The following is a 16,429-nucleotide window of genomic DNA, read 5'->3' on the forward strand; positions in this document are numbered from 1 at the left end:
GGCTCCCTCCCCATCCCATTCAGAAAGAGCCTCTGGAGTGGGAGAGCTCACAAGGAGAAACCGGCGGCTCCTCTGGGCGGGCGGTTGCGGCATTGTGGGACTTGGACTGTGCTCAGGGTCTCTTTGAGGCTCCTGTGCTCCTGCCCTGTCCGTCACTGCCGTGCACCGACACTGAGGGTCCGAGCCACGGCTGTGCTGTTATAAGGCGGAGCCCTGGGGTGTCAGCAAGTGACGTCACAATGGGTGCCATTGTGACACGCGCCTGGGCTGGATGGGCCCCCCATGAGGGCAGGAAGGCTGTGCAGAGGGATCTGGACAGGCTGGATCAACGGGCCGCATCCAGCTGCGTGGCATTGAAGGCCAAATGCTGGGTTCCACACTTGGAATCATAGAATATCCTGAGTTGGAAGGCGGCAGACCTGAAGGGATGAAAGACATGGTCTCCTGGTGCCTCTTGAGCAGAAGGCGTTTATTGCCATTTTTCTCTGCTACATATACTTTCCCCGTAACCACATGCGCTGTTCACGTGCCCGAATCAGTCATACACTTGGTTAGAGACCCTCAGCCACGCGCCTCAAGCCAGCCAGCAACTGACCATTGCGCAAAGCTCATCCTTAATGCTGTAGCCAAGTTAATTTACCCCCACCTTGTTCAAGATTTTGTTACTAACGCTTATTTAAAAAGGGGGCTTTAGGGCTTTGGGACGACTACTTAAAGGATCAGGGGCACAGGTTGTGTTTGCCTCTGTCCTTCCGATAGGGGGGATCGATGCTGACAAGCAGACTCCACGTTAACACGTAGCTTTGGGACTGGTGCAACTGGTAGAACTTTGGGCTTGTTGATCATGGGAGGGTCTATGTGACACTGGCCTGCTACCACCAGATGAGATGCGCCTCCCTGTAGTGGGTTTACGTGGCAAGGTTTTGGTAGCACGGGGCCATAGGAGTGGCTTTTGTGAGAAGGATCTGGAAGCTGCCCCATGTTTGCTGCTTGTAATACACAATAAATGTTTGTCTTTTGTATTATAAAAACAAGGAGTTCTGTTTGAGGAGCGGGAGTTGTGAAAACTCCCTGCTGAAGTAAGGAGCTGTATAATGCTTGGCTAGATGCTATGAAAATTCTTTTGCTTAATGTAACAAAAAAGAGAGCCCCCTCCCCTTCTCTCCTTCTGCATCTCAGTTGCCTCTTTTGTTCAAAGACACTGCTGCAAAGCTCATGTAACCACCTCCTGGTAAGTTGCTCAACTAGTGTATCAGCATCCTGCCTTCCTGTCTCACGCTGGGCCAACATGACCAAATAATAAAAAAAAAGAAGTTTAACCACAACGCCGAGGAAGACTACTGCCTTCATCTTCACGACCACCAGAGGGACAGAGACGACCCCCTAGCAACAGCGCGCACAGTCGCAGAATATCCCAGGATGTGCTGCGTAATCCCGGAATTACCAAGATATAAAAAGGGACCCTGGCGGGGGTGAGGTGCGCGCCGTTGGCGGAGCCGAGACTCCCCGGCCGCCCAGCGCTGTTTTGCTTGCTGTTGCTTACTCAATAAATTCCTTTCTATTATTAATGAAATGCTCTCTGACAATTAGGGCTTTAAACTAGAGTCGAAGGGGGAAGGGGCTAAAACCAGGCACGCCGGTGAAGACCTAAGGGATGGTGCGCTAGAATCAGAGGGGCTGTGTGCCAGTGAGGTCCTTCGGTCAGATCCACAAGGTGCTGAGTGTAAGGAGATGCACCTGAAGTGCTTCTACACGAACGCACGCAGTATGAGGAATAAAATGGATGAGCTAGAAGTCCTGGCCCAGTCCCGCAACTACGACATCATCGGCATAAGCGAAACCTGGTGGGATGAGTCCTGTGACTTGGGTGTTGCGATAGATGGTTACAGGCTCTTCAGGAGGGACAGGCAGGGTAGGCGAGGCGGTGGGGTGGCGATCTATGTGAAGCAGGGGCTGGACTGTGTGGAACTTCAGGTCGGCAATGGCAAAGTTGAGAGCCTCTGGGTAAGGATCAAGGGATGAACGAATAAAGGGGATGTCGTTGTGGGAGTCTATTACAGACTGCCTGGCCAGGACGATAGCACCGATAAATTGTTCTTTACAGAACTAAGAGAGGCCTCGAGATTAACTCCCCTTGTCCTTATGGGGGACTTCAACTTGCCGGACGTTAACTGGGAGTGCCACACGGCTGACTCGAGCAAGTCCAGGAGGTTCATGAAGCACCTAGATGATAACTTCTTGGTGCAGGTGCTAACGGAGCCAACTAGGAAAGGAGCCCTCCTAGACCTGTTGCTAGAAAACAGAGAGGGTCTGGTGGGAGATGTGGTGATTGGTGGCCGCCTCGGTCATAGCGACCATGAAGTGGGTGAGTTCAAAATTTACGGTGACAGAAGGAAAAGTGCCACCAAAACCTCATCCCTAGATATGGGGAAAGCGGACTTCAGGCTGCTCAGGGAACTAGTCAGCAAGGTCCCCTGGGAAACTGCTCTTGAAGGCCTCGATGTCCACCAGTGCTGGTCATTCTTTAAGCGATGCCTCCTAGAAGCACAAGATCAGGCAATTCCTAAATATCGCAAGTCAGGCAGGCGGGGCAGGAGGCCGGCGTGGCTGACCAGGAACATTCTAATGGAGATTAGGCGGAAACAGAGAGTGTTTCGCTACTGGAAGGAGGGCCAGGTGTCATGGAAAGAATACAGGGATGCTGTTCGTGTTTGTAGGGAGAAAGTTCGTGTGGCCAAAGCACACCTAGAGTTGAAGCTGGCTGTGCCTGTGAGAGAAAATAAAAAGGGTTTTTTTAGATATGTGAATGGAAAAAGGAGAACTAAAGAATACATAGGGCCGCTCCTTGATAGGGAAGGTCTCCTCACAGACAATGATATAGGCAAAGCAGAGACGCTTAACGCCTTCTTTGCCTCTGTCTTCAATGCCGATGATGGGCTTCGGGACCCAGGGTGCCCTGAGCTGGAGGACCGGGACGGTGGGGATGACAAACTCCCAACCGACCCTGAACGTGTGCGGGATTTGCTACTCCACCTGGATCCCTACAAGTCCATGGGTCTGGATGGGATTCATCCCCGGGTGCTGAAAGAGCTGGCGGACGTCATCGCGGAGCCTCTCTCAATTATTTTTCAACGATCCTGGGAATTTGGAGAGGTCCCGGTAGACTGGAAGCTGGCAAATGTTGTGCCGATTTTCAAGAAGGGTCAGAAAGAAGACCCTAGCAATTACAGGCCTGTCAGTCTCACGTCAGTGCCTGGTAAAATCATGGAGAAGATGGTTCTCGAACTTATTGAGGCGCACCTGGGGGACAAAGCAGTCATTGGTCCCAGCCAGCATGGGTTTGTGAAGGGTCGGTCCTGCCTAACTAACCTGATTTCCTTTTATGATAAGATCACCCGTATGGTGGACCAAGGGAAACCAGCTGATGTGATTTTTTTGGACTTCAGCAAGGCTTTTGACACGGTTTCCCATGGGATCCTACTGGACAAAATGTCCACCATACAGCTAAATAAAAACATCATACGATGGGTGAGCAATTGGCTAACGGGCAGGGCCCAAAGGGTTATGGTAAATGGGGCTGCGTCAGGCTGGCGGGCGGTCACCAGTGGGGTCCCTCAAGGCTCCATTTTAGGGCCGCTACTTTTCAATATTTTTATAAACGATCTGGATGTAGGAATAGAAGGTATTTTGAGCAAGTTTGCTGATGACACCAAACTTGGAGGAGTTGTGGACTCGAATGAGGGTGGAAAGGCCTTGCAGAGGGATCTGGATAGGTTGGAGAGCTGGGCGATCACCAACCGCATGAAGTTCAATAAGAGCAAGTGCCGGGTCCTGCACCTGGGACGGGGAAACCCTGGCTGCACGTACAGACTGGGCGATGAGACGCTGGAGAGCAGCCTAGAAGAGAGGGATCTGGGGGTCGTGGTAGACAGCAAGTTGAATATGAGCCAGCAGTGTGCCCTGCCATTCAGGAGGGCCAACCGTGTCCTGGGGTGCATCAAGCACGGCATCGCTAGTAGGTCAAGGGAGGTGATTGTCCCGCTCTACTCTGCGCTGGTGCGGCCTCACCTCGAGTACTGTGTGCAGTTCTGGGCACCACAGTATAAAAAGGACATGAAACTGTTGGAGAGTGTCCAGAGGAGGGCTACGAAGATGGTGAAAGGCCTGGAGGGGAAGACGTACGAAGAACGGCTGAGGTCACTGGGCCTGTTAAGCCTGGAGAAGAGGAGGCTGAGGGGAGACCTCATCACAGTCTACAACTTCCTCGTAAGGGGGTGTCGAGAGGCAGGAGACCTTTTCTCCATTAACACCAGTGACAGGACCCACGGGAACGGGGTTAAGCTGAGGCAGGGGAAATTTAGGCTTGACATCAGGAGGGGGTTCTTCACAGAGAGGGTGGTTGCACACTGGAACAGGCTCCCCAGGGAAGTGGTCACTGCACCGAGCCTGTCTGAATTTAAGAAGAGATTGGACTGTGCACTTAGGCACATGGTCTGAACTTTTGGGTAGACCTGTGCGGTGTCAAGAGTTGGACTTGATGATCCTTAAGGGTCCCTTCCAACTCAGGATATTCTAGGATTCTATGATTCTATGAGTCCCCACCTGGTCACAGAGCCTAGCCGTGGTGTCTCCACTCTGCTCTACGCTCCATACTGTTCCTTAGAGCTAGCACACCAGGTTCCCCCAGCGCAATAGCATCCAAGGTTGGAAGCCTAGGGAACGCTCAGGTAATGCAGCTATGCCCTACCCTGAAAGCCTTTTCAATGCTGTGCATTTTCTTTAAAATGTGAATGTTAGTTTTATTTTCCTAGTTACTTCAGGCAATTGCACCACAGGCAGGTGCTGAGCTCTGCTCTCTGGGGACAGTGACAGGACCCGAGAGAACGGCACAGAGCTGGGACAGGGGAGGCTGAGGCTGGGTGTTAGGAAAAGGTTTTTCACTGAGACAGTGGTTGGGCACTGGGACAAGCTGCCCAGGGCATTGGGCATGGCTCCAAGCCTGCAGGAAGTCAAGACAAGTCAAGCGTTTGCACAACGCTCTAACATTCTCTGGTATCGGGCGGTTCTGTGTGGAGCCTGGCGTTTGACTCAATGATCCTTGTGGGTCTTGTGTGGGAAAGGAACTTGCAGGTGGCTTTGCACTATTGCACACATTCCTGAATTAGAGATAATGAAGAAATAATCGTGGAATCGTAGAATATCCCGAGTTGGAAGGGACCCATAACGTTCAAGTCCAACTGCTGGCACCGCACAGGTCTACCCAAAAGTTTAGACCACGTGACTAAGCGCACAGTCCAATCGCTTCACTGCACACCCCCCCCCCCCCCGCCGTGCGAAGCCCCCCCATTGGCTGCCGCGCTGCCGCGGGATGAGAGCGCTGCGCCGGTTGGCCGCCGCTCGACGGCGGGGGTCACGTGGGCAGCGAGCCCCGCCCCCCCCGCGCGGCCATGGCAACCATTGCCCGCCATGGCAACAGCGCCCGGGTCACGTGGGCAGGCGGAAGTGGGGGGCAGCAGCCCCGCGGTTGCCATGGCAACGGCGCCCCCCCCCCCCAGTGCCCCCCCCCCCCCCAAAATGGAGGCGGCTCCCCCCCCGCTTTACAATAATAACTTTATTTATTTTAACATCTTTAATTACAGACAGTAAAACCGCCCAGCCTGGGGGGGGGCGGGACAGCCGGGGGGCACGGCCCCCCCCCCCCCCTATTGCTTATCAGGGGGAGCAGCCACCCCCCCCCCCCCCAAAATGCCACCCCCCCCCCCCTCCCCAGCGCAGCCCCCAAACTGGGAGCACTGGGAGGAGGTGGGGGGGGGGAGGGGAGGAATAAATACAATCTTCCAATATATTAAAAACGCCCTGGGGGGGGGGGGGGGAGGGGGAGGGAGGGGGGGGTGCGGTGGGGGCTTTTTTTTGGGGGGGGGGGGGGGTGAGGGGGGGGCACCCCTGGGTGCCGCGGGGGGGGGGTCACATCATGCCCAGCTGCAGCAGGGTGTTGGCGTACATCATGGGCTTGACATTGGGGTGAGGCTGGGGGGGGGGGAAAAAAAGAGAAAAAATGTTTTTTTTTTTTCCCCATTTCACCCCTGAACCTGCCCCCCCCTTCCCCAAATCCCACCCGGGGGGGGCTGCCCCTCCCTTGCACCCCCCAAAGTCACCCCCAAGCCCCCCACTCCCCCCAAAGACCCCCCATAGCCCCCCACTGCCCCCAACCCCCCCCCATAGCCCCCCCCATAGCCCCCACTCCCCCCAACCCCCCCCAAAGCCCCCCACTCCCCCCAACCCCCCCCCATAGCCCCCACTCCCCCTAAACCCCCCCCATAGCCCCCCCCATAGCCCCCACTCCCCCCAAAGACCCCCCCATAGCCCCCACTCCCCCCAAACCCCCCCCAAAGCCCCCCACTCCCCCCAACCCCCCCATAGCCCCCCCCATAGCCCCCACTCCCCCCAAAGACCCCCCCAAAGCCCCCCACTCCCCCCAAAGACCCCCCATAGCCCCCCACTCCCCCAACCCCCCCCCATAGCCCCCCCCATAGCCCCCACTCCCCCCAACCCCCCCCCATAGCCCCCCACTCCCCCCAACCCCCCCCCATAGCCCCCCACTCCCCCCAACTCCCCCCCATAGCCCCCCCTTCCCCTAAACCCCCCCCATAGCCCCCCCATAGCCCCCACTCCCCCCAAAACCCCCCCATAGCCCCCCACTCCCCCCAACCCCCCCCCATAGCCCCCACTCCCCCTAAACCCCCCCATAGCCCCCCCCATAGCCCCCACTCCCCCCAAACCCCCCCTCCCCCCAAAACCCCCCCATACCTCCCTCTAGACCCCCCCCCAGCCCCTCAAAGCCCCCCCCCATGCCCACAAAAGCCCTCCTGTGCCCCCATCGCCCCCCCCCCCCGTTTGCCCCATAGCCTGCTTACGACCCCCATGAGCATCCCCCCCCCCCCCAAAAAAAAAAACCCTTCCCTATGTCCCCCCCCCCCCCTCAGGCCACGGGGTGGTGGGGGGGGGGGGACATAGGGAAGGGTGTGGTGTCCCCAAACCACCCCCAAGAGGATTTGAGGCTTTTGGGGTTGAGGGGGGGGTTCCCCGGGGGGGGGTAGAGGAGGGGGGGGTGTCTCGGATTTGGGGCCCCCCCCCCCCAAAAAACTCACCACTGCTGTGAACTGGTGGAAGTCGGGGCGCAGGTCGCCGCCTCGCAGGTGGATGTAGGAGCCCATATTGCCCATCTGGTCACTGCGGGGGGGGGGGGGGGGGGGGGGCACACAAAAATTGGGGGACACCGAGAGGGCCCCCCAGAGAGGTCCTGGGGAGGGGGGGGCACGAAACCCACCCGATCCCCCCAAAAAATGGGGACACGAGGATGGTGACTCCGCCACCCCCCCCCCGGGAGGCCCATCCCAACGCCTCACAACCCTCTCAGAACAGAAATTCTTCCTAATGTCCGTAATCTGGGGTCCTAATGTCCGTAATCTGGGGTCCTAATCTCCATAATCTGGGGTCCTAATATCCGTAATCTGGGGTCCTGATATCCATAATCTGAGGGTCCTAATATCCGTAATCTGGGGGTCCTAATACCCATAATCTGGGGGTCCTAATACCCATAATCTGGGGGTCCTAATACCCATAATCTGAGGTCCTAATATCCGTAATCTGGGGGTCCTAATATCCGTAATCAAGGGTCCTAATATCCGTAATCTGGGGTTCTAATATCCATAATCTGAGATCCTAATATCCGTAATCTGGGGTCCTAATGTCCGTAATCTGGGGTCCTAATGTCTGTAATTTGGGGTCCTAATGTCCGTAATCTGGGGGTCCTAATATCTGTAATCTGGGGGTCCTAATATCCATAATCTGAGGGTCCTGATATCTGTAATATGAGGGTCCTGATATCCATAATCTGGGGGTCCTAATATCTGTAATCTGGGGGTCCTAATATCCGTAGTCTGGGATCCTAATATCCGTAATCTGGGGTCCTAATATCTGTAATCTGGGGGTCCTAATATCCGTAATCTGAGGGTCCTGATATCCGTAATATGAGGGTCCTGATATCCGTAATCTGGGGATCCTGATATCTGTAATATGAGGTCCTAATATCCATAATCTGGGATCCTAATATCCGTAATCTGAGGTCCTAATATCCGTAATCTGGGATCCTAATATCTGTAATCTGGGGGTCCTAATATCTGTAATCTGGGGGTCCTCATATCTGTAATCTGGGGGTCCTCATATCTGTAATCTGGGGGTCCTAATATCCGTAATCTGGGGGTCCTAATATCCATAGTCTGGGGGTTCTAATATCCGTAATCTGAGGGTCCTGATATCCATAATCTGAGGTCCTAATATCCATAATCTGGGATCCTAATATCCGTAATCTGGGGTCCTAATATCCATAATCTGAGGGTCCTAATATCCACAATCTGGGGGTCCTAATATCCGTAATCTGGGGTCCTGATATCCGTAATATGAGGGTCCTGATATCCATAATCTGGGGGTCCTAATATCCGTAATCTGGGGATCCTAATATCCATAATCTGGGGTCCTAATATCCATAATCTGGGGTCCTAATATCCATAATCTGGGGTCCTAATATCGCCCACAGCCTTTCCCTCACCCACCCAGCCCCTCGCTAGCACGGGACGAGCTCGGGGGCTCCGCGGAGGACCTGCCTTTCAGCTCAGGGGTCCCCCTGGAGCTGGAGGGGGGGTGGCAGGGCCGTCCCCCCCGTTGCCACTCACCAGTAGTTGGGCGCGGAGAAGACGGTGACGCACTTGCCATCGTGGGCCACCTCGTAGCCCTCGGGCTTGACCTCGTGGCTGCGGATGATGTAGTCGAGGCGGTTGCGCTCCAAGAAGCTTTTGGTGACGTCCGGCCCGAATTGGCAGCTCACCCCCCTCTTGCTGACCGAGCGCCCGTTCTGGAAAGGTTTTTTTTTGGGGGGGGGGGAGTCACCGTCACAGCCCCCCACCCCCCCAAACACAAGGGTTATTTTGGGGGGACCGGGCCCCGAGGTTGTAGGGCGGCGAGCAACTCACCTGCGGCTGCGGGTCCGACCACAGCAGGTCGCACATGGGGCCTGCACGGGAGGTGTAGGGTTAGGGACCCCTCCCCAAACCCCACAGCGGGTGGGGGGGGGACATACAGGGGACAGGACACCCCCCCATAAAGCCCCGAGTCCCACCTGAGTCTGGGGGCTGCCGGTTCCTCTCGATCTTGCGGATGTCGTCGAGGGTGACGCCGTCCTCGCTGAAGAGGCCGCCGTGCATGATCTGGGGGGGGGGGGGGGGCAGGCAGGTGGGCACGGGGACACCCCCAGACCCAAATGGGGACAACCCAAACAGGGACACCCCCCAGGACCCTGACCCCAACAGGGACATCCCCCAGACCCCCATGGGAACAGCCCCCCCAGACCCAAACTGGGACACACCAGACCAACGCAGGGGAGGCCCCCACCCCACACAGGGACAGCCCCCTGGACCCCAAATGGGAACAGGCCCCCCAGGACCCTACACAGGGACACCCAGTGCCCCCCCACCCACACGGGGACAGCCCCCCCAGACCCCAAATGGGGACAGGCCCCCCAGGACCCCACACGGGGACACCCAATGCCCCTCCACCCACACGGGAACAGCCCCCTGGACCCAAATGGGGACGACCCCCAGACCCCAAATAGGGACAGGCCCCCCAGGACCCCACACAGGGACACCCAATGCCCCCCCACCCACGTAGGAACAGCCCCCTGGACCCCAAATGGGGACAGGCCCCCCCAGGACCCCACACGGGGACGCCCAATGCCCCCCCAGACCCCAACCCCAACAGGGACAACCCCAGACCCACATAGGAACAGCCCCCCCGGCCCCAAATGGGGACAGGCCCCCCAGGACCCCACATGGGGACACCCAATGCCCCCCCACCCACACGGGAACAGCCCCCTGGACCCAAATGGGGACGACCCCCGGGCCCCAAATGGGGACAGGCCCCCCAGGACCCTACACGGGGACACCCAATGCCCCCCCACCCACACGGGGACAGCCCCCCCAGACCCCAACCCCAACAGGGACAACCCCAGACCCACATAGGAACAGCCCCCCCGGCCCCAAATGGGGACAGACCCCCCAGGACCCCACATGGGGACACCCAATGCCCCCCCACCCACACGGGGACAGCCCCCAGATCCCAAATGGGGACGACCCCCGGGCCCCAAATAGGGACAGGCCCCCCAGGACCCTACACAGGGACACCCAATGCCCCCCCACTCACATAGGAACAGCCCCCTGGACCCAAATGGGGATGACCCCCGGACCCCACATGGGGACAGCCCCCCAGGACCCCACACGGGGACACCCAATGCCCCCCCACCCACACGGGAACAGCCCCCTGGACCCAAATGGGGACGACCCCCGGACCCCAAATGAGGACAGACTCCCCAGGACCCCACATGGGGACAGGCCCCCCAGGACCCCACATGGGGACACCCAATGCCCCCCCACCCACACGGGGACAGCCCCCCCCGGCCCCCCGGCCCCCCCCCGGGGTCACCCACCAGCACTTTGCCGTTGATGCACTGGGCCAGGGGCAGCCACTCGAAGACCTCGCTGAAGAGGGCGAACATCTGCGCCGTGTACTTGGCCTTCACCTCCCCTTCGAAGCCGTAGATCTGGTTCATGTTGTCCGTCTCGTGGTTCCCTGCGGGGACACGCAGGTGGTTGTAGGGGGGGGGGACAGGGACAGGGATCCTGCCCCCCCTCCCTTCCCCTCCCGAAATCAGCCCTGAGGATTGGGGACACGCCAGGCAGCCGGGACAGGGGGTGAGGAGCTGAGGAGGTGGGACGGGGAACACCTGGGGGAGTGGGGCCCCAAATGAGTCCCCAAAACCCAGGACAGGCGACGAGTTCCCAAAACCCAGCCCCACAACCAAGGATGGGGGACGAGTCCCCAGAACCCAGCCCCACAACCAAGGAAGGACAGGGGACGAGTCCCCAAAACCTGGCCCCAAAACCCAGGACAAGGGTCAAGTCCCCAAAACCCAGCCCCACAACCAAGGAAGGACAGGGGACGAGGCCCCAAAACCTGACCCCAAAACCCAGGACAAGGGTTGAGTCCCCAAAACCCAGCCCCACAACCAAGGATGGGGGACAAGTCCCCAAAACCTGGCCCCAAAACCCAGGACAAGGGTCAAGTCCCCAAAACCCAGCCCCACAACCAAGGACGGGGGACGAGGCCCCAAAACCTGGCCCCAAAACTCAGGACAAGGGTCAAGTCCCCAAAACCCAGCCCCACAACCAAGGACAGGGGACAAGGCCCCAAAACCTGGCCCCAAAACCCAGGACAAGGGTCGAGTCCCCAAAACCCAGCCCCACAACCAAGGACAGGGGACGAGTCCCCAAAACCTGGCCCCAAAACCCAGGACAAGGGTCAAGTCCCCAAAACCCAGCCCCACAACCAAGGACGGGGAACGAGTTCCCAAAACCCAGCCCCACAACCAAGGACGGGGAACGAGGCCCCAAAACCTGACCCCAAAACCCAGGACAAGGGTCGAGTCCCCAAAACCCAGCCCCACAACCAAGGATGGGGGACGAGGCCCCAAAACCCATCGCCGCAGCCTTGTGGCCCCAGGCAGGGGACACAATCCCAGGACGTGAGGGACAAAACCCCACAGCCAGGGCTGCTCGACGCAGCCCCACAACCTGCCCCGTGACACCCAGCCCCCGCGGTGGCCTCGTTACCTCGGAGCAAGTGGAAGTGATCGGGGTAGAGCAGCTTGAAGCCGAAGAGCGTGAGGATGACCTCGACCGAGAAGGAGCCGCGGTCCACGAAGTCCCCGTTGAATATCTGCGGGTGGTTCAGGAAAACAGCCCCTTTTCCCCTTTTTTTTTCCCCTTTTTCCCTCCCCACGCTGCCACCCGTCCCCGCGATGTCCCCTCGGCCGGGGGATACGTAGGGGTTGGACTCGGAGGGCAGCCCGTTGAGCTCGAAGATGTTCAGCAGGTCGTAGTACTGCCCGTGGGTGTCCCCGCACACCGTCAGCTTCTCCGTCTGCGTTTGGGACCGAACGTCACCACCCAGAGTTGGGGGGGGACCTCCACCGAGCCCCCCCCAGGGTGGTCCCAGCACCCGACGAGGGGGCACCCACCTCCTTCAGCGTCGTTTCTACCAGGGTGGGCAGCTTGGCCAGCACCTCCTTCACCTGCACCAGGATCTGCCGGGGCAAACGGGCAGCGGGGAAAAGGGGGCGGGGGGGGGACACACACAACGGGGGACATGTGGCACTCGGGGGACGGGGTGGTCCCCACCGAGGGGCTCTGGGGGGGGAGTTTTGGGAGATCTGGGGCACCTGGTAGGCGCATTTTCTGTGGAGTTTCTTCTGCTCCTTGTACCACTGCATCAGCTCCTTCATGAAAGCCAGCGTGACTTTGCCGTCCTCCAGCTTGGGGCCGCTGTACTCGTCCTCGATGGCTGCAAAACGAAGCCCCCCCCCCGACCCCCCCGGCAGCTGGTGACACAAGGGGACAACGGGGACAAGGCCTCGAGGGGCCGTGGTGCACTCAGCATCCTCCCCTGAAAGCTCGTGGCCCTCAGGAAAATACCTGGGAGCTCTCCAGGGGTGCTCACAGGCACCCCGAGGACCCCAAAACTCTTCTGGTGACCCTCACGGGGACTCCGAGACCACCACGGGGACCTCGTGGGTCCCTCAAGACCCTTCAGGACCCCCCCCCTGCAGTTCCTCAAGGTTCTCACTGGAACCCAGAGCCTCTACTTGGGACCCCAAAGCCCCCCCCAGGACCCTTCCAGGTGATCCTGAGGTTTTGCCAGGGATCTTTGCAGGGATCTGCCCCCCCCCAAGATCCTCATGGGGGCTCTCAAAAGGACTCCAAGACCCCCAAGGAGACCCCAGGCCTCTGCTAGGACCCATCACAGCCCCCCACAACCCCTGTGGGGACCCTGAGCCTTCCCTGGAGACCCTCACAGCCATCCAAGACCCCCTAGCAGAGCCCCAATCACCCCCAGACACCCCCAGAGCACCCGGGACCCTCCGAGAGGACCCTCAACTTTCAGCAGAGACCCCCAAGTCCCCCCATAAGCAGCCCCAGGACCCGTTTCTCCTGCCCTGTCCCCAGAGCAAGCAGCATCTGGACTTTGGGGTTGGGGGGGGGGGACACGGGGAGAGCCTCACTCATGCTCTCGATGTCGAGGGAGTCGACGACGGAGCGCTTCTGCTCGTCGCTGGCGATGGCCCGCTCGAAGGCCTTCTGCTTGACGATCTTGTTGCACTCCTGGTACTTCAGCTTGGCGTCCTTGTCGTTGGGCCTCACCTTCACCACCTGCAGGGCCCAAGGCGTCAAGGGACGGGGACACGCGCCCCCCCCATCCCCCTCCAGGGGGTCCCCAGGGTCCCCGAGGATCTCTCTGGCTGCAGGCGGACCGCGTGCCCCACGGCACCCCACAGCTCCGATGGTCAGGGAGGGGAACAAGGGGGGGCCCTGACAGCACTCGGGGGGCATCAGGAGGTCCCCAGGCGGCCCCAAAGCTTTAGGGCATGTGGGGAGGGGGCCATAAGGCCCTGAGCAGGCAGGGAACTCACTCACAGCGTGGGGATGGACACAAGGAAACCCTCATGCTCTTGTTTGTGGGTTTTTTTTTTTGAGGGGGGGGTCTGAGACAGCTCCCCAGAGCCCCCCCTCCTCATTTCTGGGTGCCGTCAGCACGGCAGGGAGGCTCCCCCAGCCCTCCTGGACACCACGGCGAGGCCAACCCACGGGGCTACCCCCACCAACAGCCCTCAGGGCTGCTCCGACACCGCGCGGGGGTCCCTGAGCCGCTGGAAAAAAAGGGTAAAAAAGACAAAACAAAGCCACCGAGCCCCCCCACGCCCCCTCCCTCCAGCCTCACCGTCTCGTAGTCGCGCAGGGCGGCCTTGAACTTGCCCAGGGCCATGTTGCTGGCGGCGCGGCGGTAGTAGCCCTTGACATACTTCTTGTCCAGCTCGATGGCTCGCGTGGCGTCGGCCAGGGCGTAGCCGTAGCACTCGGTGCGCAGGTAGGCCAGGCTCCGGTTCCCATAGTAGATGGCGTTGCCGGGGTTCAGCTCGATGGCGCGGCTGTAGTACTCCACCGCCTTCTCGTAGTCCTTCCCTGGGCCACCGGCAGGCGTTAGCGGGGACGGAGCCCCGGGGTGAGACCCCCCATCCCCAAAAAAAAACAAACCAACCCCCTCACGCACACCCCTGGGGCTCGCCACGTGCTGCTCGGTGCGGCGGCTCTGCTGAGCGCCGCGTCCCCCTCCCCTAATTGGGGCTTTTCTCTCTAATTGCCTCCCTATCTGGCAGCCCCCTTCCCTTCACCACCCCCAGAAGCTCCCTATCTAGCAGGCCCTTTCTCCTCATTGCCCTCAGTGGCTCCCTATCTGGCAGCCCCCTCCCCTCACTCACCACAAAAGCTCGCTGTCTGGCAGCCCTTTTCCTCGCTGACCCCAATAGCTCCCTATCTGGCAGCCCCCTCCCCTCCACAACCCCTAAGGCTCCCTATCTAGCAGGCCCTTTTTCCTCATTGCCCTCAGTGGCTCCCTATCTGGCAGCCTTCTCACCTCACTGACCCCAAAAACTCCCTATCTGGCAGCCCCCTGCCCTCATTGCCCCCAATAGCTCCCTATCTGACAGCCCCCTCCCCTCAAAAGCTCCCTATCTGGCAGCCCCCTCCTCCCATTGCCCTTCCTAATAGCTCCCTGACAGCCCCCTCCCCTCATTAGCTCTCTATTTGGCAGCCCCATGCCCCTATTAGCTCCCTATCTGGCAACCCCTTCCTCTCATTTCCCCCAATAGCTCCATACTTGGCAGCCCCCTGCCACCAGCAGCTCCCTATCTTGCAGCCCCCTGCCCCCATTGCCCCCTATAGCTCCCTATCTGACAGCTCCCTCCCCTAAAAAGCTCCCTATCTGGCAGCCCCCTGCCCTCATTGCCCCCAATAGCTCCCTATTTGGCAGCCCCCTCCCCATATTAGCTCCCGATCTGGCAGCCCCTTGCCCTCATTGCCCCCAATAGCTCCCTATTTGGCAGCCCCCTCCCTCATTAGCTCCCTAACTGGCAGCCCCCTCCCCTCACTAGCTCTCTATTTGGCAGCCCCTGCCCCCAGCAGCTCCCTATCTGGCAGCCCCCTCCCCATATTAGCTCCCTATCTTGCAGCCCCCTGCCCTCACTGCCCCCAATAGCTCCCTATCTTGCAGCCCCCTGCACCCATTGCCCCCAGCAGCTCCCTATCTGGCAGCTCCCTGCCCCCAGCAGCTCCCTATCTGGCAGCCCCTTGCCCTCATTGCCCCCAACAGCTCCCTATCTGGCAGCACCTTGCCCTAGTTGCCCATAATAGCTCCCTATTTGGCAGCCCCCTGCCCCCAGCAGCTCCCTATCTTGCAGCCCCCTGCCCCCATTGCCCCCAATAGCTTCCTATTTGGCAGCCCCCTCCCCTCATTAGCTCCATATTTGGCAGCCCCCTGCCCTCATTGCCCCCCAGTAGCTCCCTATCTGGCAACCCCCTGCCCCCATTGCCCCCAATAGCTCCCTATCTTGCAGCCCCCTGCCCCCATTGCCCCCAATAGCTCCCTATCTGGCAGCCCCCTCCCCATATTAGCTCCCTATCTTGCAGCCCCCTGCACCCATTGCCCCCAGCAGCTCCCTATCTGGCAGCCCCTTGCCCTAGTTGCCCATAATAGCTCCCTATTTGGCAGCCCCATGCCCCCAGCAGCTCCCTATCTTGCAGCCCCCTGCCCCCATTGCCCCCAATAGCTCCCTATCTGGCAACCCCCTGCCCCCATTGCTCCCAATAGCTCCCTATCTAGCAGCCCCCTGCCCCCAGCAGCTCCCAATCTGGCAGCCCCTTGCCCTCATTGCCCCCAATAGCTCTCTATTTGGCAGCCCCTGCCCCCAGCAGCTCCCTATCTGGCAGCCCCCTCCCCATATTAGCTCCCTATCTTGCAGCCCCCTGCACCCATTGCCCCCAGCAGCTCCCTATCTGGCAGCCCCCTGCCCTCATTACCCCCCCCAATGGCTCCCTATCTGGCAGCCCCCTGCCCTCATTACCCCCCCCAATGGCTCCCTATCTGGCAGCCCCCCGCCCCCCCGACTCCCCCCCCCCCCGGCGGTACCTTTGAAGAACTCGTTGGCCTGGGTCTTGAGGGCCTCGGCCTCGGCCTGGTCCTGCTCCGCGGGGCTCGGGGGCCGCCCGGGGCAGCCGCAGCTCTCCGCCCGCTCGCCGTCCGCCATCGCCGGGCCGTAAAGCACCCCGGCCGCCGTTACCCGCCGCGCCGCCGCCGCCGTCGCAAACGCGGCCGCGCCCGGCGGCACTGTCGTAAACGGGCGCGCGCCCCCGGGGGCGAGACGAGGCGAGGCCGTAGAGAGGAGCAGGCGGAGCGGCCTCGCGACCAGGAATTAATTAAAGGGCATAAA

The 16,429-nt window shown here is 60.0% G+C and overlaps 1 protein-coding gene across 1 annotated transcript; it reads right to left on the reverse strand.

Moving 5' to 3' along the window:
* Positions 1 to 5,596: 5,596 nt before the first annotated feature.
* PPP5C (protein phosphatase 5 catalytic subunit) lies at positions 5,597 to 16,285 on the reverse strand. The gene is made up of 13 exons (XM_084540287.1): positions 16,129 to 16,285; positions 13,885 to 14,126; positions 13,169 to 13,316; positions 12,329 to 12,450; positions 12,128 to 12,193; positions 11,932 to 12,030; positions 11,721 to 11,826; positions 10,538 to 10,680; positions 9,176 to 9,263; positions 9,030 to 9,070; positions 8,733 to 8,911; positions 7,149 to 7,230; positions 5,597 to 6,027 (listed from the first exon to the last, which is right to left on the reverse strand). Exons 1-13 carry the CDS (start codon positions 16,244 to 16,246, stop codon positions 5,965 to 5,967), a joined length of 1,497 nt encoding a protein of 498 aa, XP_084396413.1. The 5' UTR covers positions 16,247 to 16,285; the 3' UTR covers positions 5,597 to 5,964.
* Between the last annotated feature and the right edge of the window lie 144 nt (positions 16,286 to 16,429).

The sequence above is a fragment of the Aythya ferina genome (assembly GCF_964211825.1).
Source record: "Aythya ferina genome assembly, contig: HAP1_SCAFFOLD_369, whole genome shotgun sequence".
Lineage (NCBI taxonomy): Eukaryota > Metazoa > Chordata > Aves > Anseriformes > Anatidae > Aythya > Aythya ferina.